General features: G+C 46.8%; 2 protein-coding genes across 10 annotated transcripts in view; one reads left to right on the forward strand and one right to left on the reverse strand.

Moving 5' to 3' along the window:
• Nucleotides 1-14638, reverse strand: part of CSAD (cysteine sulfinic acid decarboxylase) — a 32668-nt gene extending 18030 nt beyond the window's left edge. Inside the window, exon 1 of one of the 5 annotated variants that reach the window (XM_031650497.1) lies at nucleotides 14420-14638. In XM_031650497.1, the coding sequence (XP_031506357.1) occupies nucleotides 14420-14608 (189 nt within the window). In that variant the 5' untranslated portion in view covers nucleotides 14609-14638. The other 4 variants (XM_009180807.4, XM_009180809.4, XM_021922399.2 and 1 more) reach the window with 4 other exon arrangements.
• Nucleotides 13892-23923, forward strand: ZNF740 (zinc finger protein 740). 5 transcript variants are annotated; one of them, XM_021922403.2, is made up of 8 exons: nucleotides 13917-14029; nucleotides 14870-15383; nucleotides 17991-18140; nucleotides 18486-18575; nucleotides 19051-19174; nucleotides 19487-19605; nucleotides 21634-21761; nucleotides 22625-23923. In XM_021922403.2, the coding sequence occupies exons 2-8, from the start codon at nucleotides 15375-15377 to the stop codon at nucleotides 22629-22631; spliced, it is 627 nt and encodes a 208-aa protein (XP_021778095.2). In that variant the 5' UTR covers nucleotides 13917-14029; nucleotides 14870-15374; the 3' UTR covers nucleotides 22632-23923. The 5 variants fall into 5 exon arrangements, with proteins under 5 accessions (XP_003906496.1, XP_021778095.2, XP_021778094.2 ...); XM_021922402.2 differs by having other exon boundaries at nucleotides 14870-15185; XM_003906447.3 differs by having other exon boundaries at nucleotides 13892-14029; nucleotides 14870-15185; nucleotides 20599-23923.
• Nucleotides 23924-24103: the final 180 nt, after the last annotated feature.

The following is a 24103-nucleotide window of genomic DNA, read 5'->3' on the forward strand; positions in this document are numbered from 1 at the left end:
GACCTCACACATGATGTGTGGTGCACACATCATGCATCACGTAACGACGTTTCAGTCAACGAGGCTGCAGTGAGCTGAGATCGCACCACTGCGCTCCAGCCTGGGTGACAGAGTGAGACTCTGTCTCAAAAATAAATAAATATTAAAAAATAAAGTGGACAATTATGTGGTTTTTCATATATTCACAAAGTTGTTGCAACCATCATCACTGTCTAATGCCAGAACATTTTCAGCACCCAAAAAAAACCCTCAGTAGCAGTCATTTCCCATTCTTCCCTTCCCCGATCCCTGGCAACTACTAATCTACTTTGTTTCTATAGATTTGTCTAGTCTGGCCATTTCATATAAAAGGGGTCCTATAATATGTGGTCTTTTGTGACTGGCATCTTGTGCTTAGCATAATGCCTTTAAGGTTCATCCAAGTTGCAGCACGTATCAGTATTTCTTTGTATGGCCAAATAATATCTCATTATATGGATACACCACATTTTATCTATTCATTTATCAGTTGATAGACATTTGAGTTGTTTCCACTTTTTGGCTATTATGAATAATGCTGCTGTGAACATCTGTGTACAAGTTTTTGTGTGAACATATGTTTTCAATTCTGTTGAGTGTATACCTAGTAGTGCTGGAATTGCTGTGTCACAGGGTAACTCTATATATAACCCTTTGAGGAACTGCCAAACTGTTTTCCAAGGTGACTGGACCATTTTACACTCCCATCAGCAGTGTATAAGGGTTCCAGTTTCTCCACAACCTTGCCAACACTTATTATTGTCTTTGTTATCACAGACATCTGCGTTTTTAATTTTTATAGGGATTGCCTACATCCATAAAGGTTGTACCAATGTATGAAAGTCCCTGCATCCTCAGCCTTAGCAACAGAGTATGCTATCAAACTTTTGAAACTGGGGACTAAAAAATGGTATCTCAGGGTTTTAATTTAGTTGAATGCCTGCATTAGTCAGTTTTGCCATTATCAACAAATGCCTTCAGAATCCCACAGAGGTTTATTTCTCTTTCATGGTTTACATTGGTAGTGGTGTTGGCTACAGTTCTGATTCATGTGCCTTTATTACAAGACCCAGTCTGAAGTAACTGCCCTCATTTGGGACACATTGTTTTAACGGCAGGGCAAAAGAACAAAAGGCAGAGAAAACCACACACTCACTCTTAAAGCTGCTGCTCAGACCTGGCATATGGCATATCTGCTTATACTCACTTGACCAAGACCACACAGCCAAGTACTAGGGAAGTGGGGTGAGGACGTATATTGCTCCCACAGAGGGCACTGCAAAGGGCATGGCAATGGGGGAAAATATAAACTTCTCTTACAAGATCATTGGGCACGAGCCCATAGTAGGATTTTTCGTTGTTGTTGAGACAGAATCTCACTCTGTCACCTAGGCTGGAGTGCAATGGCACGATCTTGGCTCATTGCAACCTCCAACTCCTGGGTTCAAGCAATTCTTCTGCCTCAGCCTCCTGAGTAGGTGGGATTACAGGCGCAAGCCACCACGCCCAGCTAATTTTTGTAGTTGTAGTAGAGATGGGGTTTCACCATGTTGGCCAGCCTGGTCTTGAACTCCTGAGCTCAAGTGATCTGCCCACCTCGGCCTCCCAAAGGGCTGGGATTACAGGTGTGAGTCACGGTGCCCAGTCCCATAGTAGGGTTTTGCATTGTCTCACCTCAGCCTGCACCGCCCTCCTCCCTCATTTCCAGATTTCTGAGTATGAACCACTGATACAAAAGCTTCCTCTCCTTCTCCCTCACGGATGCCCTCTTGATTATCCCTTCTCATTTTTTCAAATCTGCATCCTACCTCTTTCTCACAGCATTTTACATTGTTCAAACCTCACAACACACCCGCCTCCAGCTACCTCCTCTTCACAGCCAATCTTCTTCAAAGGGTTATCTCCAAGTAGCTTTCACCTTCAAGGTCACCAAGAATTTCCCTGCCTCCAAACCCAATGGACACACATCTCATCTTTATCCTGTTTGACACCTCTGGAGCCATCCAACATAGTTTGCCACTACATCTTGAAACATATTCTTTAACTGGCTTCCATATTACTACCCTAGTTTGTCCCCTCTCTCCGGCCATTCCTAGCTTCCCATGAATTTTCACCTTCCTCTGGCCCTCCTTTAAATGCTGGAGTTCCTCAGGGTTCTGTCCCAGGGCCTCTTTCCTCTGCATCTGTACCTACTCCTGGGCAAGCTCATCCATGCCCAGGGCTATCTGCTGGTGACCCCCTCCCTCTCAGACCTCTCCTGAGCTCCAAATCCCTGATGCCACCTGCCTGACCTGGAATTCCCACAGGCACTTCACACTCCAAAAATGAGCTCCTTATCAGCTCTCTGAAATCTGCTCTTCTTGGGTTCCCCAGCTCGGTGAATCGCACAATCTTCTACTGGTTGCTCAAACCAGGGATTTTAACTGATACTAAACTGATTTTCCCATATATATATATACACATATATACATATATACATATATATACACACATATATACATATATACATATATATATATGTATTTTTTTTTTTTTTTTTAAGAGACAAGGTCTTTCTCACTCTGTCATCCAGGCTGAAGTGTGGTGACATGATGTTGGATCACTGCAGCCTCAAACTCCTGGCCTCAAGCAATTCTCCTCAGCCTCCCTCCTGGGATTATAGGCATGAGCCACCATGCCGGGTCTTTTTATTTAACCTTCTTATTTAATCTTCAAAGGCTGTTACATTTTCTCTCTCTTTTCCAACACAACACCGAAACCTATCAATCAACACAACACCAACACCTGGATAGCTTCACTTTTTTCCTCTGGGGCATGTTCTAATTTTTTTTCCTTAAAAATATAGTACTTTATGCCGGGCACGGTGGCTCAAGCCTGTAATCCCAGCACTTTGGGAGGCCGAGATGAGCGGGTCACGAGGTCAGGAGATCAAGACCATCCTGGCGAACACGGTGAAACCCCATCTCTACTAAAAAATACAAAAAAACTAGCCGGGCGAGGTGGCGGGCACCTGTAGTCCCAGCTACTCGGGAGGCTGAGGCAGGAGAATGGCGTAAACCCGGGAGGCGGAGCTTGCAGTGAGCTGAGATCTGGCCACTGCACTCCAGCCTGGGCAACAGAGCGAGACTCCGTCTCAAAAAAATAAATAAATAAAAATAAATATAGTACTCTAGAGCTGGGTGCAGTGGCTTATGCCTGTAATCCCAAGACTTTCAAAGGCCAAAGCGGGCGGATCATGAGGGCAGGAGTTCGAGACCAGCCTGGCCAATATGGTGAAACCCCGTCTCTACTAAAAATATAAAAAGTTAGCCAGGTGCAATGGCACGTGCCTGTTGTCCCAGTTACTCAGGAGGCTGAGGCAGGAGAATTGCTTGAACCTGGGAGGCAGAGGATGCACTGAGCCAAGATCACGCCACTGCACTCCAACCTGGGGGACAGAGCGAGACTCCGTCTCAAAAAAAAAAAAAAAAAAGAAAAGAAAAATACAAACATTAGCTGGGCGTAGTGGTACTCACCTGTGGTTCTAGCTACTCCAGGGGCTGAGGCGGGAAGATCACTTCAGCCTCGAAAAACAGGAGGCAGAGGTTGCAGTGAGCTGAGATCTCACACCACTGCATTCAGCCTGGGTGACAGTCAGACCATGCCTCAAAACAAAACAAAACAAAACGAGCACTTTCCTTTAAAGGAAAAGTGGTAGCTTTACAGTGAGAAAACCTGGTGGACACCACTTTGCCCAAGTAATCATCACCAATAAGGCAACAGGCCGACATCATGGGCCTCCTGATATGAAATGCTCAACATCACTTATATAGTATTTCTGCCAAAAATGCAGGACACAAATCTAATTGGGACACAAAATATATATCTAAATTGAGGGTCATTCTATAAAACATCTACTCTGTACTCTTCAAAAATTTCAATGTCATGAAAATTAAAGGGAATATGAGGAACTGCTCCAGACTGAAGGAGACTAGAAGTATTACGACCAAAAGGAAGATGTAATCTTAGACTGGCTACTGGATAAGGAAGAAAAATTCCTGCTATAAAGACCATTACTAGGGCCAGGTGCAGCGGCTCACACCTGTAATCCCAGCACTTTCAGAGGCTGACACAGGCGGATCACATGAGGTCAGGAGTTCGAGACCAGCATGGCCAACATGGTGAAACCCCATCTCTACTAAAAATAAAAAAATTAGCTGGGCATGGTGGCATGTGTCTGTAATCCCAGCTACTCGGGAGGCTGAGGCAGGAGAATCTCTTGAACCTGGGAAGTGAAGGCTGCAGTGAGTCGAGATCACAACACTGCACTCTAGCCCGGGCATCACAGCGAGATGCCATCTCAAGAAAAAAAAAAAAAATTATTGGAACAACTGGTGGAATCTAACTATGGATGGTATTATAAATATTAGTATTCTACCAGTGTTAAATTTCTTGAATCTGATAACTGTATTGTGGTTATGTAAGAGAACATTCTTATTCTTAGAAAACATGCTAAAAGAGCATAATGTCTGCAACTTTCAGACAGTTCAGAAAAAGACAATCCTATTTGTACATATGCATAGGCATTTATTTGTAATATGTTTATTGGCCGGGCGCGGTGGCTCAAGCCTGTAATCCCAGCACTTTGGGAGGCCGAGACGGGCGGATCACGAGGTCAGGAGATCGAGACCATCCCAACATGGGCTAACATGGTGAAACCCCGTCTCCACTTAAAAAAATACAAAAAACTAGCCGGGCGAGGTGGCGGGCGCCTGTAGTCCCAGCTACTCGGGAGGCTGAGGCAGGAGAATGGCGTGAACCTGGGAGGCGGAGCTTGCAGTGAGCTGAGATTCAGCCACTGCACTCCAGCCTGGGCGACAGAGCGAGACTCCGTCTCAAAAAAAAAAAAAAAAAAAATGTAATATGTTTATTGACATATGATTCACATACCATGAAGTTCACCCTTTAAAAGTAATTCAGTGGTTTTTAGTATAAAACTATGCACTGATCACAACTATTTGATTTCAGAACACTTTCATCACCCCAAAAAGAAACTCCATACCTATTAGCAGTCACTCTCCATGCATTTTTGAAAATACTGAAAAAGAAGGAAAAATACTTCAAAATATTCATTTGTGGCTATTTCTGGGTGTTGTTACTATGGATGATTTTTAAGTTTCTTATTTATACACATCTATATTTTTATTTTTATTTTTATTTTTATTTTTTTTTTGAGACAGAGTCTCGCTCTGTCGCCCAGGCTGGAGTGCAGTGGCGCGATCTCGGCTCACTGCAAGCTCCGCCTCCCGGGTTCACGCCATTCTCCTGCCTCAGCCTCCCGAGTAGCTGGGACTACAGGCGCCCACAACCGCGCCCGGCTAATTTTTTGTATTTTTAGTAGAGACGGGGTTTCACCGTGGTCTCGATCTCCTGACCTTGTGATCCGCCCGCCTCGGCCTCCCAAAGTGCTGGGATTACAGGCGTGAGCCACCGCGCCCGGCACATCTATATTTTTATAACTTTATACAATCATTTCACATTGCTTATGGAATTAAAATAAAGGTTATTTTTAAACAATATAAAAATTGGCTGGGCGCGGTGGCTCACGCCTGTAATTCCAGCACTTTGGGAGGCTGAGGTGGGTGGATCACCTGAGGTCAGGGGTTTGAGACCAGCCTGGCCAACATGGCAAAGCCCTATTTCTACTAAAAACACAAAAATTAGCTGGGAGTGGCAGCAGGTGCCTGTAATCCCAGCTACTCAGGAGGCTGAGGCGGGATCCACTTGAACCTGTGAGGTGGAGGTTGCAGTGAGCCAAGATGGCACCACTGCACTCCAGCCTCGGCGACAGAGTGGGACTCCATTTCAAAAATATATACATATGGAGGAATTAAGGGGGTACAAGAATTCTAAAATATACAAGTCATCAGGCTCAAGGAATGTCCCTTGCACATTATGTGATTTCCCAACTCCTCAATCCACTCTTATCAAAGGTCTAATGGAAGGCAAAGGGAGCTACACACTGCTCATCTCTATTACACAACCCCTCAACCCCCGCTGGCTCTCAGGGAAGGGAATGGGTTCAGTTTGTTCAGCAAACATTGACTGAGTGTCCTCTACTTCTGAGTGCCTGGCTGGCATTACCCTAGGTGCTGCATCTGCCCTGCGGGCTCCAGCTAACAGGCTGGCAAGAGAGACCTGCATGTAAAATAAAGGGAAATTGCCATAAGAGGGAGTTGAGAGGTCACCATGGAAAGGCAGGAAAATTCAACTGGCCCAGGGCAGCCTTCAAGGAGAAAACACTAAGGCTCTCCTTAAGGCAATAGAGAGCTGGTGCAGGAAAAGACTCAGCAGTAATCATTACAATGCTATTTGAATAAGTGATGGAGTGGGCCTGAGGGAAGAGGGAGTTAGGTAAGGTCACATAGGAGGAGGTCTGCCTGGGGACAAAGGGATCTAGGCAGTTGTCTCCTGAAGCGCTCTCAGCCAGGTTTATGGTTAGAAAGTTAAAGTACTCTGTGCTATCTCCCAATCAACAAACCCCAATGGCTCCACGCCCACATTAAAAGAGGTACAAACTACAAACCCTCCTATGTATATAATATTTTCTCTGCTTCTAGACTGTACTTTCCTGGGTGGAGAGAACTAAGTCTTCTCCTTCATTAAGTAAACTAATAGAAAACAAGGACCCCTCAAATGTTAGTTTCCATCTTCTTGATTGTCCTCTCCCCTCCCCCAGGGACTTGCACAGAGGCATTACATAAACATTTGTTGAATCAATGATTTACAGGTACTGGAAAAAATGCTGCATTCTACTTACATTTGACTTGCATCAACCAAGAATCTGTAGTAACGATAACAGATTTGCAAAGGGGGCTTTTTCTTCTCATTTATTATCTCATTTGACCTTCACAGTAGTACTAGAAATTAGCCTAAAGAGGTATTTATTCATTCTTGTTTTCAAGATGAGAATTTTTGGCTGAAAGAAGGTCAACTAATTTGCCCAAAATTACAAAAGTGACATGGGAACAAGCCTAGATCGCTGACTTTCTGACTTTAGGCTACCTCTTCCACTGCATCACTGGTCCGTGTGGCATTTCTCACTATTTCTCACCTCTGACAAAAATTAACTGCAGCTAAGATAAAGACAGAAACTGAAAATATACAACCATAAGAATACCAGAAAGGGGTGGGGCGGGCGCAGTGGCTCATGCCTATAATCCCAGCACTTGGGAGGCTGAGGCGGGTGGATCACCTGACGTCACCTGAAGTCAGGAGTTCGAGACCAGTCTGACAAACATGGTGAAACCCTGTCTCTACTAAAAATACAAAAATTAGCCGGGTGTGGTGGCACATGCCTGTAATTCCAGCTACTTGGGAGGCTGAGGCAGGAGAATCACTTGAACCCAGGAGGCGGAGGTTGCAGTGAGCCAAGATCGCACCATTGCATTCCAGCCTGGGCAGCAAGAGTGAAATTCCATCTCAAAAAAAAAAAAAAAGAATACCAGAAGGGGCTGGGCGCAGTGGCTCATGCCTGTAATCCCAGCACTTTGGGAGGCGGACGGGTCAGGAGATAAGACCATCCTGGCCAACATGATGAAACTCCAGTCTATACTAAAAATACAAAAATTAGCTGGGCGTGGTGGTGCGTGGCTATAATCCCAGCTACTCGGGAGGCTGAGGCAGAAGAATCGCTTGAACCAAGGAGTCGGAGGTTGCAGTCAGCTGAGATCATGCCACTGCACTCTAGCCTGGCGATAGACAAGACTCTGTCTCAAGAAAAAAAAGAAAAAAAGAAAAAAAAAAAAAAAAAAGAAAAGAATACCAGAAGTACAGGGAAATATTTAATACTATTGAGGTATCATGTCACAAAAACCCAAGAGCCACAGGTAGATTTGACAATGTAAAACTTTTTAAATTCTGCATAAAGACACCATTAAAGTGGTTTAAGGATAATGCCTGGTTTTATTTTTCCCACTCATTATTTTATCCAATCAATATTTTTCAGAATGTTTTTTGCTGTCCTTGCAATTATTCTTTTCCATGTAAATTTTTTTTTTTTTTTTTTTTTTTTTTTTTTTTTTTTTGAGACGGAGTCTCGCTCTGTCGCCCAGGCTGGAGTGCAGTGGCCGGATCTCAGCTCACTGCAAACTCTGCCTCCCGGGTTTAAGCCATTCTCCTGCCTCAGTCTCCCGAGTAGCTGGGACTACGGGCACCTGCCACCTCGCCCGGCTAGTTTTTTGTATTTTTAGTAGAGACGGGGTTTCACTGTGTTAGCCAGGATGGTCTCGATCTCCTGACCTCGTGATCCACCCGTCTCGGCCTCCCAAAGTGCTGGGATTACAGGGTTGAGCCACCGCGCCCGGCCTCCATGTAAATTTTTAAATCAGCTCAAGTTCCATGTAAAATCTTGTTTTAATTAGTTTGCTTTAACTTAATCTGTAGCAAAAACTGATGTCTCTACAATATTGTCTTCCTATTCATGAGCATAGTAAAACTCTCCATTTAATCAAACCCTTTAAATTTTTTTAAAAATTTATTTATTAATGGCAGGGCACGGTGGCTAACGTCTGTAATCCCAGCACTTCGGGAGGCTGAGACGGGCGGACCACGAGGTCAGGAGATCGAGACCATCCTGGCTAACATGGTGAAACCCCGTCTCTACTAAAAATACAAAAAATCAGCTGGGCATGGGGGCGGGCGCCTGTCCCAGCTACTCGGGAGGCTGAGGTAAGAGAATGGTGTGAACCTGGGAGGTGGAGCTTGCAGTGAGCCAAGATCATGCCACTGCACTCCAGCCTGGGCGACAGAGCGAGACTCCGTCTCAAAAAAAAAAACGAAAAATCATTATTTTAGAGATTAGGTTTTGCTGTATCAACCAGGCTGAAGTGCAGTAGCACAATCATGGCTTACTGCAGCCTCAAACTCTTGGGCTCAAACAATTCTCCCACCTCAGCCTCCTGAGTAGCTAGGACTACAGGCATGTGCCACCACGCCGGGTTAATGTTTTAATTTTTTGTAAACAGGGTCTCACTATGTTGCCCAGGCTGGTCTTAAACTCCTGGCTTCAAGCAATCCTCCCACCTCAGCCTCCCAAAGCACTGGGATTACAGGTGTGCGCTACCTCGCCTGGCCAAAATAGAATGTTTTTATTGTGAATTGGATTATTTATTCTATGGTATTTTAGTGTTGGTTATATTCTTATATTTTATTTATATAATTTTTGTTCATTAATCTGACATCTGGTCATGTTGCTGAACTCCACAGTTTTGATACATTGTCAATCGTTTCTCTTTGTAAGATGAATATATAGGAAACCAAGGAGGCTTTAGGGTGACCAGGAGCTCTCCTAAAATATTAGTTTTAATAGTAAACATCGGCCGGGTGCGGTGGCTCAAGCCTGTAATCCCAGCACTTTGGGAGGCTGAGATGGGCGGGTCACGAGGTCAGGAGATCGAGACCATCCTGGCTAACATGGTGAAACCCCGTCTCTACTAAAAAAAATACAAAAAAAAAACTAGCCGGGCGAGGTGGCGGGCGCCTGTAGTCCCAGCTACTCGGGAGGTTGAGGCAGGAGAATGGTGTAAACCCGGGTGGCAGAGCTTGCAGTGAGCTGAGATCCGGCCACTGCACTACAGCCTGGGCGACAGAGCGAGACTCCGTCTCAAAAAAAAAAAAAAATAGTAAACATCCCTGACTTGTTCCTATCAAAGATAGTAATGTTGCAAATATTTTCCCATAAAGCATGACTTTTGTCTCAAAAGCTGAAAGATAAGTGAAAAACAAAGAGAAAATATTTTATATGCAGATGACAAAGAATAGCTATTAACCACAACACGGACAGGATTTCTACCATCAATAAGAAATATACAAATGATCTACCTTTTTTTAATGGGCAAAGGATATGAACAGACAGTTTACAAAAACAATTAAAAAGGTCAAAAAGCAATAAAATAGTCCCACCTATTTGGAAGGATGAAGTGGGAGGATCACTTGAGCCCACAAGTTGGAAACCAGCCTAAGGCAACAAAGCGTGGAGGCCCATCTCTTTATGTATTTATTTATTTATTTATTTGTTGAGACAGAGTTTCACTCTTGTTGCCCAGGCCGGAGTGCAATGGCACGATATTGGCTCACCGCAACCTCTGCCTCCTGGGTTCAAGTGATTCTCCTGCCTCAGCCTCCTGGTAGCTGGGATTACAGGCACACACCACCATGCCCAGCTAATTTTTTTTTGTATTTTTAGTAGAGATGGGGTTACTCCATGTTGGCCAGGCTGGTCTCAAACTCCCAGCCTCAGGTGATCTGCCTACCTCGGCCTCCCAAAGTGCTGGGATTATAGGCATGAGCCACCATGCCCGCCCAGAGACCCATCTCTTTAAAAAAAAAAAAAAAAAAAAAGGAATAAGAGAGAATATTAACTTCACTATTAATGACATGAAAATTTAAACAATTAAATACTATTTTTCACCTATTAGCTGGGTAACTGTATAAGAAAATTCATAGCATACCCTAAACATTGCCAAAGCTGTAGGAATAGGGAACATTCACACACAGCTCTGAGTAAGCATGGGAGTTGTTACAAACTTTTACAATTAATTTTCACAGAATCTATTAAAATTTACATATCCGGCCAGGCATGGTGGCTCAATCCTGTAATCCTAGCACTCTAGGAGGCCGAGGCCAGTGGAGAGCTTGAGCCCAGCAATTCGAGGCAAGCCTGGGCAACATGGCAAAACCCTGTCTTTACAAAAAAAAAAAACTACAAAATTAGCCAGGCATAGTTGCCCACATCTGTAGTCCCAGCTACTTGGGAGGCTAAGGTGGGAGGATTCCGTGAGCCCAGGAGGTTGAGGCTGCAGTGTGCCCTGATTGCACCCCTGCACTCCAGCCTGGGCGACAGACCAAGACCCTATCTTTAAACAAAATGAAAATGGAGTCGGGCATGGTGGCTCACACCTGTAATCCCAGCACTTTAGGAGGCCAAGGTGGGTAGATCACCTGAGGTCAGGAGTTCAAGACCAGCCTGACCAACATGGTGAAACTCTGTCTCTACTAAAAAATACAAAAAAATTAGCTGGGCGTGATGGCGGGCACCTGTAATCCCAGCTACTCAGGAGGCTGAGGCAGAATTGCTTGAACCTGGGAGGCAGAGGTTGCAGTGAGCCAAGATCGCGCCATTGCATTCCCGCCTGGGCAGCAAAAGTGAAATTCCATCTCAAAAAAAAAAGAATACCAGAAGGGGCTGGGCGCGGTGGCTCATGCCTGTAATCCCAGCACTTTGGGAGGCGCTCTCTGCACTCTACCCTGGGCGACAGAGTGAGACTCCATCTCAAAAAAAATAAATAAATAAATAAAAATAAACACAAAATTTTAAAAATTTTATCCCATCTACAAATCCTTACAAATGCAAAAGTTAACTTTTTTTTTTTTTTTTTTTTGAGACAGGCTGGAGTGCAATGGCACGATCTCAGCTCACCACAACACTTGCCTACGGGTTCAAGCGATTCTCCTGACTCAGCCTCTCGAGTAGCTGGGATTACAGGCATGTGCAACCACGCCCGGCTAATTTTGTATTTTTAGAAGAGACATGGTTTCTCCATGTTGGTCAGGCTGGTCTCGAACTCCCGACCTCAGGTGATCTGCCCGTCTCAGCCTCCCAAAGTGCTGGGATTACAGGCATGAGCCACCTCGCCCGGGGCAAAAAGGTAACTATTTAAGGATGTTCATTATTGTATTGTTTACAAAGAAAAAAAAATCTGAAACCTTAATGTTCATCAAGATGGAAATAGACAAGGCACACAAATAAACTGGAATACTGTGCAACAATTTTTTAAATGTTAGCTGACTTAGATGTCTAAAATACACTGTATGGCGCATTACAGGTGCTCAATAAATACTGGATGAAAAGATTTTTGTATGAACACAGAAAAAAGCCTAAAAGCATATACACCAAACTGGTAAGAATGATTTCCTTCAGGAGCATGGGATAAGTAAATGAGGAGAATAACTATTGTGTGTCTTTTATACTTTTGCATTATGACGATTTGTAAAATAAGTAGGAGCTAATCTTTTTTTTTTTTTTTTTTTTTTGGTGAGACGGAGATTTACTCTTGTTGCCCAGGCTGGAGTGCAATGGCCTGATCACGGCTCATCCCATCCTCCTCTTCCCAGGTTCGAGCGATTCTCCTGCCTCAGCCTCCCGAGTAGCTGGGATTACAGGCATATGCCACCACACCTGGCTAATTTTGTATTTTTTTTTTTTAGTAGGGACGGGGTTTCACTGTGTTGCCCAGGCCGATCTCCAACTCCTGACCTCAAGTGATCCACCCGCCTCGGCCTCCCAAAGTGCTGGGATTACAGGCGTGAGCCACTGCGCCCGGTCTTGAGCTAATTTTTTAAAAAGATTTTTTTAAAAGACATTCCTGGTGATGTTTCTTTTTCTTTCTCCATTTTGTCTCTATTTTAGAGTGATCCTAAAACACAAAAAAAAACGTACTTTCAATGGCCCAAATCATGGAGTGGCTCAGGGAAATGAAATCTGCCTAAAATAAATAAATAACTAAATAAATAAAAAGTTGAGAATCCTTGTCTTTTTTTCATCACAAAGAGTTTTTTTTTCCTTCTTTGGTATCACCATTACTTCTCCTAAAGTCATGACATAATATCACCTACAGCAAATAATGAGGACATCTCCTTTCATCAAGAGCATTTGCAGTCCATCTTCAGCAGGACCTCTCTTTTTTTTTTTTTTTTTTGAGACAGAGTCTCGCTCTGTCGCCCAGACTGGAGTGCGGTGGCGCGATCTGCAAGCTCCACCTCCCGGGTTCACGCCATTCTCCTGCCTCAGCTCCCAAGTAGCTGGGACTACAGACGCCTGCCACCGCGCCCGGCTAATTTTTTGTATTTTTTTTTTTTATTAGAGACGGAGTTTCACCGTGTTAGTCAGGATGGTCTCCATCTCCTGACCTCATGATCCGCCCGCCTCGGCCTCCCAAAGTGCTGGGATTACAGGCGTGAGCCACCGCGTCCGGCTAGCAGGACCTCTCTCTAATGGCTAAGGCTAGGCAGAAGAATTTGAAGACAGTCTGGTTTCCATTTTCCTAATGCAGCCTGGCCCAGGAGCCAGGTCTCCCATAAGACTAGTCTACTGGGGAAGTCAGGGTCTTTTCCACGTGTGGAGGCTAGTGTTCGATGCTGGACGGCCTGGAATAAAGGAGGAAAGTGAGAAGGTAACCAGGCTGGCCTCGGGATTCGCAGACCATGGCTGGGGCTTTGACTTCTGCAGGCAGGTGAGCAGTGTGGCCTCGGGCTACTCAAGGAACGCTTCTGCGAGAACACTCATTTTCAAACTGGTTGAGCGCACAAGGCAAGAGTGTGCAAAGAAAAGTTAACGCCTCTCCCAGCTGACCCCAAAATCTACTGATCTGGGCTTGATAGAGAAAGTTTGGAGAAGAACCACCTCGGACGAGTTACGTGAAAAGGCTGGGTACGAACTACTTTGGCTCCACTTGGGGCGCCGGCTCAGAGAGATGAGGAGAACGTCCGCGAGGAAGACAGAGTGACGACGATTTTTCAAGGAGTCTGAACCAGCTCACCCAGCAAACCCTCTTCCCATCGAGCACCCAGCGCACAATTATTGCAGGGCCGAGGCTCCTACCCTCAGTCTCGATGGCGACCGGGGCGCGCCCCGACCACGGCGCACGCGCGGGCCTTGGCGCCCCCTCCTCCAGGCCATCCGCGCACGGCACCGCCCACTCACCAACTGCACCTCTCCGTGCGTCCCCAACCTCACCCGCTCTGAGGCTGCCCCCGCTCGTCTAGCTGCCGAGCCCGGAAGTGGATGCGGCAGCTCGGCGGAGAGGACGAGGGGGAGGGGGAAGTGCTTCCGGGGAAACGGGCCGGGGTTGGTGTTTGTAAACTTGCCTCGGTCCCGGTGGGGGCAGCCGCGGCTGCGGCGTTGGCAGGGTGTGCTGGGGCCTGGGGGAGGCGCCGCGCGGCCGGGGAGCCAGCGGGAGGCCGCGCCTGGCAGGTAGGAGCACGCCCCAGAGAGCGCAGCGTCGTCCGTACAGACGGCAGCGCTTCAGTACCTCGCAAGCCGTGGGGCGCCGCGCGGGAAGGGGGAGGGGAGGGGAGGAGGGGCGCGTGGCGAAGGGAGGGGGTTCTCCGAGGAAGGGAGGGGAAAGGCCGTGCGCGCACACCGCCCCCTGCCCGCGCGTCCCGCCGCGTCCGCGGCCCGGGAGAGGGCTCGCTCGGAGGGTACGCGGGCGCGAGCACGCACCTCGCGCGCTTCTCGCCACTCTCCGGCTCTGCTCCCGGTTGGTGCAGCGGGTGCAGGGGCTGGCTGGCCGGAGCGAGATGGGCAACACGCCGCGCCGGGCTTCGCCTGCCTGCCCTTCACCTCCGCAGCGAGTTTCCTTACCTTCGGGCTGACGCAGAGAACGCGCACGTGTGGGCACTGCCAGTCCGGTTTCTGCCCGCCACCGAAGCATCCAGCAATGGCCCTTGAGCTTTCCTCCACCCTAGTCTGGCCGCCTCTGTAAAGTGCGAGCTTTTCGGGCCGGCCCATTGGGCACAAAAGCCCCAAAGGATCTCCGCCCCCTTTTTCCATTCCTGAGATGGCAAATCCAAGCAATTGCCCTTTTGGCAGAGTTCCTCCATAGGAGGCCCCAATTACTTTTGCTCCTGTTGGCTTCCCCTCCTTGCCCAGGAGACCAGTTCCTCCTATTGACCTAGAAAGAAAACCCTTCTTGACTCATGTCCTGGTTCTGAGCTTCACAAAGAGCGCCCAGCAAAAAAAAGTTCACGTCGCACGTTGTAATGGCCTGAAGATCTTGCATTTAGCAGCCCCCTTCGTCCTTTCTGGTTTTAGGTTTCTGGAACAGATCGTGAGCTTCATCGAGACAATTCAACTGGAAAACCAAGACTGGTAGACGCTCTTTTTCTTCAGACAATAGGCAGGAGCCAGGCAGAGTCCAAGGATTCTTGGAACACCTATCTTTTCTTTGGAGGACACTAAGTTCTATTTGAAGACAAAGTTCAATATGGCAACAGGACTGATGGGACACGAAGGAGTCGTTACCGTGGTTTGGTGACAGTTGTTCAAAACGACAGTGTCTTAAGGAAAGGTGGACCAAGGAACTCCTGAACTTTTGGGTTGCATTAAGTGAAAAATCAGCATGGCTCAGGTAAAAAAGCTCTAGAGTCCTCCTCCAAGATCACTGGGAAGCCTGTTGCAGTTTCACTCTTGAATGCTGCTCTAGTCAACATATTGACCAACCCCAGTGATCCAAGCTCTGTATTAAGCACCAGGGGGAGATCTAGAGGAAGGAAAGGAGACAGGCCACAGCCCCTGCCTTCAGGGAGCTTCCAGTCAAATGAAGGAGGTAGGCTATCCTGCATCACAGGCACTGATGGGACATTTGCAAAGCAACGTGTACTCAGTTTACTTTTGGTACATTAAGTGCTGAGGGGTGTAAGGGAGTGAATAGTATGGTGAATGCTTCATTTGTTTTTTTTCAACAGGAATTTATTGAGTTCCTGTTGCATGCAAGGCATTGTGCTGGGACTACAAAGATGAATAAGATTGTCCTTGTCCCCAGTGAGCTTCCAGGCTAGTTGGGGTCGGGAGAGGGATGGAAAGACATTTATTTTTATATTCATAATGCCTTGTATAGTGGCTAGGTAGTAGTAGAGACTCTGAATCTGTTGATTGAGGAATGTGCAGTAATAGGGGTATGTACATAGGAGAGAACAGTACTTCTGCTTGGATAGAAAAAGAAAATGAAGGTTGACAGATAGAAGGGCGTTTGGACAAAAGGAACAGCATGGGCAGGAGCTTAGAGTCATGGGAAAACGTGATGAGGTTCTGGGTACTGCAGGTAGTTCGGTAGTTATAGACTAAGGGATTTAAATGGGGATGGTTATGGAGGTAGCATTGACAGTGATAGGTGAGGAAGTTGTTCCCTGCAGTAAGCAGAGTGTAACCTAAAGCCCTTTTATGCCTTGCTAAGTTAAGCAGCGGAGTAGCATCAGAGCAGTGTATGTAGGAGGTCATTATCATTGTGGAGGTAGAGGATGGATTGGAGAGACAGAATGAGCAGATAGGCTGTTGTAGTCATCTGAGTAGAATAGCTGTGTGCACACATCTCCAGAGCTTCTCCCAAGCTTTCTTCTAGGGAACCTTCCCTACCAGTCTCACCAGGATGGCAGTCTGATTGTAGTATAATTGGCTTTCCTCCAGCTGCTTCTGAATGCACAGCTTCCTCCTTTCCATATAGAATAGGGGCCCATCAGTTTCTTCTTCCTTTGTCTTTTGCAACCCACTTCTCAGCATTGTATTCACTCTTCTGAGAAGGCTGCCTTCCACTAAGGACTCAGCTTTGTGCTGGACACTGCTAAGCATTTTACATCGTAGTTTACTTTTCATCAACCATGTAAGGATAAGCATTATGACAGGCATTTTTCATGTAAGGAAACTAAGGCTTGCAAAGGTGAATAACTTGCCCGAGATTATACAGTGCAAACAGCTAAGCTAAGATTTTAACTCTGGATCTTTCACTCCAAAGTCCTAGAAGTTGGAGGGAGGGGTCCTAGAATATACTGATCATTCAAAAGGAATTTCTTCATAAATTTGGGCGTTTGCTGACCAACAATTTCTTAAAAGTTTTTTTTCAGTAAAGTATTTTCTTTCATGCTGACTAACTGAAGTCAGCCTGAAGAATGTAGCAGTGGAATGAGGAAATGTACTTAAACATACCTTACTTAAGTAATTTTTTAAACTATATGTGGAGCAAGGAATGTGAAAAAATGTGATCATACATGCACACATATAAATGGCCTAAAAGGTCAAGAGAAATACTCAAGAAAACCTTCCAAGTGGTTTAATTTTTCTATCAGTTGCAATTGGTAATACTTAAAGAGTTTAAAATCTAAAGGGAGAAATAGCCTGTAATCCCAGGACTTTAGAAGGCTGAGGCTGGAGGATTGCTTAAGCTCAGGAGTTCCACACCAGCCTAGGCAACATGGTGAAACCCTGTCTCTATAAATGCAAAAAAAAAATAGCTGGGCGTGGTGGTGTTCTGAAGTCCCAGTTTTGAGATAGAGGTAGAAGGATCGCTTAAGCCAGGGAGGTCAAGACTGCAGTGAGCCGAGATCGTGCCACTGCACCCCAGCCTGGGCAACAGAGTGGCACCCTGTCTCAACCAACAAAAAATGAAACCAATAGGAAATACAGTTGGCACCAGTAAAGTCTGCCAATTGAAAGTGGGCTCTGAAGCTAATTTTTTTTTTTTTTTTTTTTTGGAGACGGAGGGAGTCTCGCTCTGTCGCCAGGCTGGAGTGCAGTGGCGTGATCTCAGCTCACTGCAGCCTCCGCCTCCCGGGTTCAAGCAATTATTCTGCCTCAGCCTCCCAAGTAGCTGGGACTGCAGGTGCGTGCCACCACATCTGGCTAATTCTTGTATTTTTAGTAGAGACGGGGTTTCACCTATTGTCCAGGCTTGTCTCGAACTCCTGACTTTGTGATCCGCCCACCTTGTTCTCCTGAAGTGCTGGGGTTATAGGTGTGAGCCACCATGCCTGGCCCAACTGAGGGCTGTTGAGAGAGGAAGGAGGAAGGTCCTGAAGGAATCTCCCATGTCAGTGGGTTAGCAAGATGGAACCTCATACCCACTCACAGTTAAGGCCTAGAAATACCTTCAAAGAAATATGTAGTCACACACACTGCCTAGTTCTGATGACAAAGGTGTCGGTAATACTTGATTATTTACTTGATCTGTATTTAAATGCTGAGAGATGACAAGTCGTTCCTGGTGAGATGACTTAGGGAGGACTCTTGAAGGAAGCAAGGCTTTGGCAGTGAGGAGGGACATTCACTGGAGCGAAGCAGTGTGTAGCTGGGTGTAAAAGGTAGTTCTATAGAGAATGGCAGTCTATTTTTGCCCTGCCCTGCCCTGCCAGGTGACCTGACACCTCATCTCCTTTCAACTTAGGCAAGTCTCCTGGCTTGTGAAGGCCTAGCAGGTGTGAGTTTGGTTCCCACTGCAGCCAGCAAGAAGATGATGCTGAGCCAGATTGCCGGCAAGCAGGCCGAGAATGGCGAGCGGGCAGGTAGCCCTGATGTGCTGAGGTGCTCGAGTCAGGTACAGCGCTTGAGTCCATTGTGGCACCTGGGGATTGGGTGGCCCGAGCTCTCTGCCAGGAGATACCAAGCTCTGATTCCTTGATGCTTCTGCATAGGGAAGTGGGGCAAGGGGATCCAGCTGGGGAATGGATGAACATTGGTATTTCAGAAAGCTAAGGAAGGTCTTTTGTGTACCTTCAACTCTTTAAGACCAGGTGATTGGAGAAGAAATAGTTGTATACTTCCTCTAAGCTTTCGGGGCAGGTGGTTTACTCTCATTTATGAATTTTGTCTGAGAGCTGCATTGGGTCTCATCTCATCTTCTGAGATGGGCTGTGAGTTTAGATTTGATTTGTCTTCAAAGGGTCACCGAAAAGACAGTGATAAGTCCCGGAGCCGCAAAGATGATGACAGCTTATCTGAGCCCTCTCATTCAAAAAAGACTGTTAAAAAGGCAGGTAATGGGGTGGCCCCCCAACTCATACAGTTTGGTAATGGGGTAATATTCCTCCTCCTTCCCTCTACCATGTAACCTGGAGCTTTCTCTAGATGCTTTGATCTCTGATAGCCAGTGAGTGAGTCACCCAGATTTCATCTAGAGACTACCTTGGTAGTTGATCTCTAGCCTTGCTGGAACAGTAGAGTACAGGTTGGGGAGCATGAGATCCCAGATCCCGTGGCATGGGGGCAGGCAGGCTCCAGCTCAAGTCATACTCAGACTGCTGGGTTTGACAGGATAGACAGCTTACCCACTCCACCTCCTTCCCCAAAGGGTCTCTTACCTCCATGGAGTACAGGAGATGGCAGCACCTTTAGACAGCATCAGAGAGGTTCCTTTCTTCAGCAGCTGGAAGTGGACCCAGAGTAGAACAGTCTCTCCAGGAAGAGGGCAGTGGTGGCCTCATGACATGCCTGATTATTGCCCCCAGGTGGTGGTAGTGGAACAAAATGGTTCTTTTCAAGTAAAGATTCCCAAAAATTTTGTTTGTGAACACTGCTTTGGAGCCTTTCGGAGCAGTTACCACCTAAAGAGGCACATCCTTATTCACACTGGTAAGTGTCTTGCTTATATTCAAAAGAGGGAGAATAGTCTGTCGCTTGTATTCCATGTCTGTTTGTGGCTCTAGTTGGGTTTATTTTAACGGGTATTAGAAATGAAGGAAGAAGATAAGTCAGTGAAGCAGAGAGATTGCACGGCTTTGTATCTGTTGTCACTGAGACCAGCACCTTTGGGGACCCCTCCCCATTTATGATCACTTAGGTGTCTACATATTACTAATAGCTAAAGTTTCTGAGAAAATAACTGGAATGAGGTCCCTACCATACATACCTCCCCACATTCACTTCTCTCTTCACTTGGGCCAGGTGAGAAGCCATTTGAGTGTGATATATGTGATATGCGTTTCATCCAGAAGTACCACCTGGAACGCCACAAGCGTGTGCACAGTGGTGAAAAGCCTTACCAGTGTGAACGGTGTCATCAGGTAAGGCTCATCCCTGCTGCAATCCCCCACACTTCCTTCCCCAAGAATCAGGGCCACCCTCCCCTCCTGCCTGACAAAAGAGCCACCAGCATTGCTCGCCATATAATAGTTGGCACATCAGGGTGAGGTGCATCTGTCTGGCCTTATGCAGCTGATCATGGGGAGGAGCAGTTAGAACATTGTAATAATAATAATAATAATAATAGCATTTCATGATCACTTACTCTGTGCCAGGCACTATGAGAGCATACTTTACACAGATGATTTTATTTAATCTTCACATTGACTCCCTAAGGTAGCTGTATTGTCCTTATTTCACATATGGGAAAATTGAGATTCAGAGAAGTTAAGTTTCCCAAGGACACAGCAGATCACGAACAGAGCTGGGATTCAGTCCAACTTCAGAGCTCATGCACTTTGGAGGAAGAGATACAATCTTTGCCCTGGGGGTCAGTATCTGATCTGATGAGAATGTAAGAGCTGGGGCCAAAACAAGACAAGAACAAGAGATGAGAAATGATAATAGCTAACACTTCCTGGATGCATTGCTAGGTCCCAAGCTTTGCTCCGCACTCTTACATTGAATCTTCAGACACTAGAATAAAAGCTCTATGAGGGCAGAGACTTCGTTCCTCTGGTTCTCTACTCTGTATCTGCCTTGAGATAGATACTCAATAAATCTTTGATGACTAAAGCAGCTGTGCTGTGAGTAGGTACTTTTAGCCTCGCTTTACAGTTTTGTAGATGAGTGTACAGATTCTGGGCTGTTAGGTAATTTGCCCAAGGTCACACAGCTGCTGAGCGATAGAGCCAAGATTCAGCCCCAGGCGCTCTGGCCCGAGAGCTTGCATTCTCCACCACCGTGTGCTCTTGCTGTCTGCGCGCATGCTGAGGGGATGGAGAATGCGGTATCTGCCTCCTGTGAGAGGAATGAGGTAGCCAACAGGTAGCTGAGTTTCCCCCTCAGGCACTTAACCCTCCCTTTCTTCTCAGTGTTTTTCTCGGACAGATCGATTACTCAGACACAAACGGATGTGCCAAGGGTGCCAGTCCAAGACTTCCGACGGGCAGTTTTCTCTATAGGCGCAAGGGGCCCCCGGGTGGTGGGAGTGATCAGAAGAACCTGCCGAAGAGCACACCCCCTCTGGTCTGATGGTCCCACCAACGCCCCATGTGAACCTGTCCCACTCCTGGAGGAGTGGACCCAGGAGACCAGAAGAATGCATCAGGGGACAGTGGCCCCAGAACCTCAGCTCTGTAAATAATCTGAGACTATGAGTATCTCGGGGAAGTTCTTACAGCATTCCTGGGTAGGGGAGCTAGTCCCTGGACCCTTGGCTGAGGTCATAGGTGGGGACTCAAGGTACAGGACCAAGACTGAAGTGTGGCTCCCACAACCTTGGACTCCAGCTGGCAGCTGAAATGGAAAAGATTGGGGAAGGGGATTTGTTTGTTCTGTTCTTGTTTTTGTTTATCCAAAAGCAACTTCAGCAGGTACACTGTGGACACAGGTAATCCAGAGGTATAAGCGTCCTGGTCCAAAGTAGGGACTATAGCTGGTCCAGCTCTCCCCAAAAATTGGGTTTTTAGTTGTAGCAGCTCCTCAGTGTTTCACGGTCCTGCACTTCACCTCCTTTTTGAGGAAGAGTAAGATCAGGAATGGCAGCTGAGCTTACTTTGGCTTCCTTATACACTGTAGGGATAAAAGGAAAAACGGGGTGGAGCAGACGAGGACTGGATCCAAAAAGTGGATGGCACCTCTTCCTTCCTCAAGGGAAAAGGAAGAGTTGTGCCTGTGGGTGTTGTCATGGCCCATGTCACATTGGCACCTGATGGCATCAGCTCAAGTGCCTTTAGGAGGAAACTTGGGTGAGAGTGGCCCGTGAAGCCCTTTTCTTCTTTTCTTGGGGAGTCGGTCTTGGAGATGGTTTGTGGCTACCTCGCTGCCATTGACTCCTAAAGTGAGACATGTGTTGAGCAAGGAGTCATGGATGTCAAAGTGGGTTCTCTCTCCTTGTGCCCTCTTAGGAACAACCCAAGACTGGTCCCAAGTTGGCTAACAGCTACTCAAGAAACAAAGGAATCTGGGGTCTTCTGACATGCCTGTTGAGCAGTAGGAGCTGTTCTCCCTCCCCAAGTCCTATCACTGTATTCAGGTAGAGGAGGTTGGGAGGGGTCTGTCCTTTGGTCCCAAAAAAACAAGATCTCAGCTTCCTTCCTAATGGCCATCCCTACCCAACAGAGTGTGGGGGATGGGGGTGGGGGTGCTGCAGAGAAAAGACTAAAGAAGAAACCTAATGTAGGTTCCATTCTTAACCATATTCTTTGCTCCTCTCTGCTCCAATACCACCACCTTGTCCACTCCCAAAAAAGTAATCAGGGGTGTGTGTGTGGATGTGTGTGTGTGAGATATGAGTGCATGTATTTGTATGCTTGCAAGAGATGGCATAGTAATGAGCCAAACACTTCTCTGGCCCTCACCTTCGGGGAGGATGAGTGGAAAATAGCCTCCTCTTGCCCAAACATGAAGGGTGCTTGAGGTCTCAGCAGGAGCTGAAGAACACAATTTAGGGAACAGAAGGGCTTTTGTTTTGGAGGGGTTTTTTTTGTTTGTTTTTTTGGGTTTTTTTTAGATTAAATTCAACAGCCTAGTGGTTAGGGTGTTTCTAACCCAAGCCAGGGCTTGTGAACATGAATTTTCTAAGGTGAAATAAACCTTTTCTTTCTGCTAAAGAAAGAATCCTTATGGGAAGTTCTGGGGTTTGGTTGACCCCCACTGTAACCTGACCTGCCCTGTGGCGGGTAAGGGAACTATCTTAGTAATCATGGAGACTGGGTGAACCTGAGAACCAAGCTGTCAGTAGGGTCTTTTTTTCCCAGAAAACGTAAAGAATGGGATGATTCCTGGCTGTTACCTATTCTGGAGGGGTGGGGTTGGGGAGGGGGTTGTCCATACCTCTGTGGTATGAGTATTTCACGGAAAAAGCAGGCATGGCACCCATTCAATTTTCCCTGACAGCATCTGAGATCCTTTTGGGGAGACGCTGAGGAGTGTGTGCTGCCGTGTACTCGTTGCTTTATGCTGACACTCCCATTTGATGTGGTCCAGAACTTAGACCTCAGTCCTTGGATCAGCCCTGTGGTCCCTGCAAGCAGGGGCATCTTTCTGCATGTGAGCCAGCCCCCTTCCTGTTCAAGGGTTCTGCTGGAGCTGGGGTTTTCGTCCTTCTCTTCTGGGATGATTCACCCCACATCTTCCAGCACCCTGTAAACCATTTTAAAATGTTTAGAAAACTATCCTCCCAAAAATGCTTGTGAAAATGAGAGGCCTTTCTCCCTGCCACTTACAGCTAATCTGTTTGGGATAGGGGTGTATGTGGAGAGACTCACATGAGTGACCTATGCCCCTATGTGTACTAATGTGTGTACTGGGTCAGAAGGTGCCCTGGGTTCCCACAGACCTTGGTTTCCTGCCTGGATGGGTGGGAGCGAGGGAACTTCAGAGAGTATGTGCGAACAGCCATAGCAGAGCCACCCCTGCCAGGGACCCAGTGAGGGAAACTCAGGAGCAGGTGGTTGGTTCAGTTCCCACGCCGATATCTGGGGTAATGGATGTGTGAGAAGAGAGAAGCAAAGCAGTAAAAGGAGTTATTCCACATCCAGAGGGCCCGGGAGTCCCACAGATACCCCAGGGAAGCCACTGACTCAGACCGCTGCAGAGGCTCCTGGGCCCAATGCCTCACCCCTGCTGGCCAGCATGGGGCCTAGCACTGGAAGATGCCTCAGGTGTGTTTGGAGTAGGGGAGACGGAAATAGAGCAGGCTCTCAGAGACCAGGACGGAGAGTCAGGGAACCTGGGAAAGAGTAGTGCCAGTTCCGGGTAGGCTGCTGCACCAGGCCCTACCAGCCCAGGCTATAAAGAGTCTGCTTTGCCCCAAGTCTTTTCCGTCCACCCCCAACAGCCTCGTCATCACTTAGCTACTGATCGCGCCCATGGCTTGACATTGGAGGGTTACATTAGTGGAGTCTGCCACAGCTTCTAACCCTCTCCCCAGATGCCCTTTGCCTCTGCTGTGGCCCTGGGGTTTTATCAACTGTCCGCTTCCTATCCTCCTCTCCACCTTCTTTTTTTTTTTTTTAAATAATATACTTATTTTGCTATGGGGGAGGGGAATATCAAATGGACAAGATCACTTTTAAATGGTAGTTTTTATAAGATGTTATAAACTTGTATCTTTTTACCATTAAAGTGCAGTGTATGTTCCTTCGTGATATATTTAGGATATTTAAATAAAAGGAAAATGGGGCTTTTCTACTATCTCCTCTTTGGGGAAGCTTTTTCATACTGGTTTTAGTTGTTTTCCTTCCTTTTTTCTCCCTGTATAATCACCCCACAACTTCCAGCACCCTGTAAGCCATTTTAAAACCCGTTCTCCACAGAGGAGCAAACAAGTAGGAGCAAAAACAGGGCATCAGTTCTGAGCAAGAGGAAAAAAAG

Source organism: Papio anubis, chromosome 9, assembly GCF_008728515.1.
Source record: "Papio anubis isolate 15944 chromosome 9, Panubis1.0, whole genome shotgun sequence".
In the NCBI taxonomy this organism is placed as follows: domain Eukaryota; kingdom Metazoa; phylum Chordata; class Mammalia; order Primates; family Cercopithecidae; genus Papio; species Papio anubis.

Coding starts and splice junctions, on each gene's coding strand:
- ZNF740 (XM_021922403.2), top strand. Junction 18,141..18,485: donor TGCTGAGGTGCTCGAGTCAG/GTACAGCGCTTG, acceptor TTGTCTTCAAAG/GGTCACCGAAAAGACAGTGA. Junction 19,606..21,633: donor AGTGTGAACGGTGTCATCAG/GTAAGGCTCATC, acceptor GTGCCCTCTTAG/GAACAACCCAAGACTGGTCC.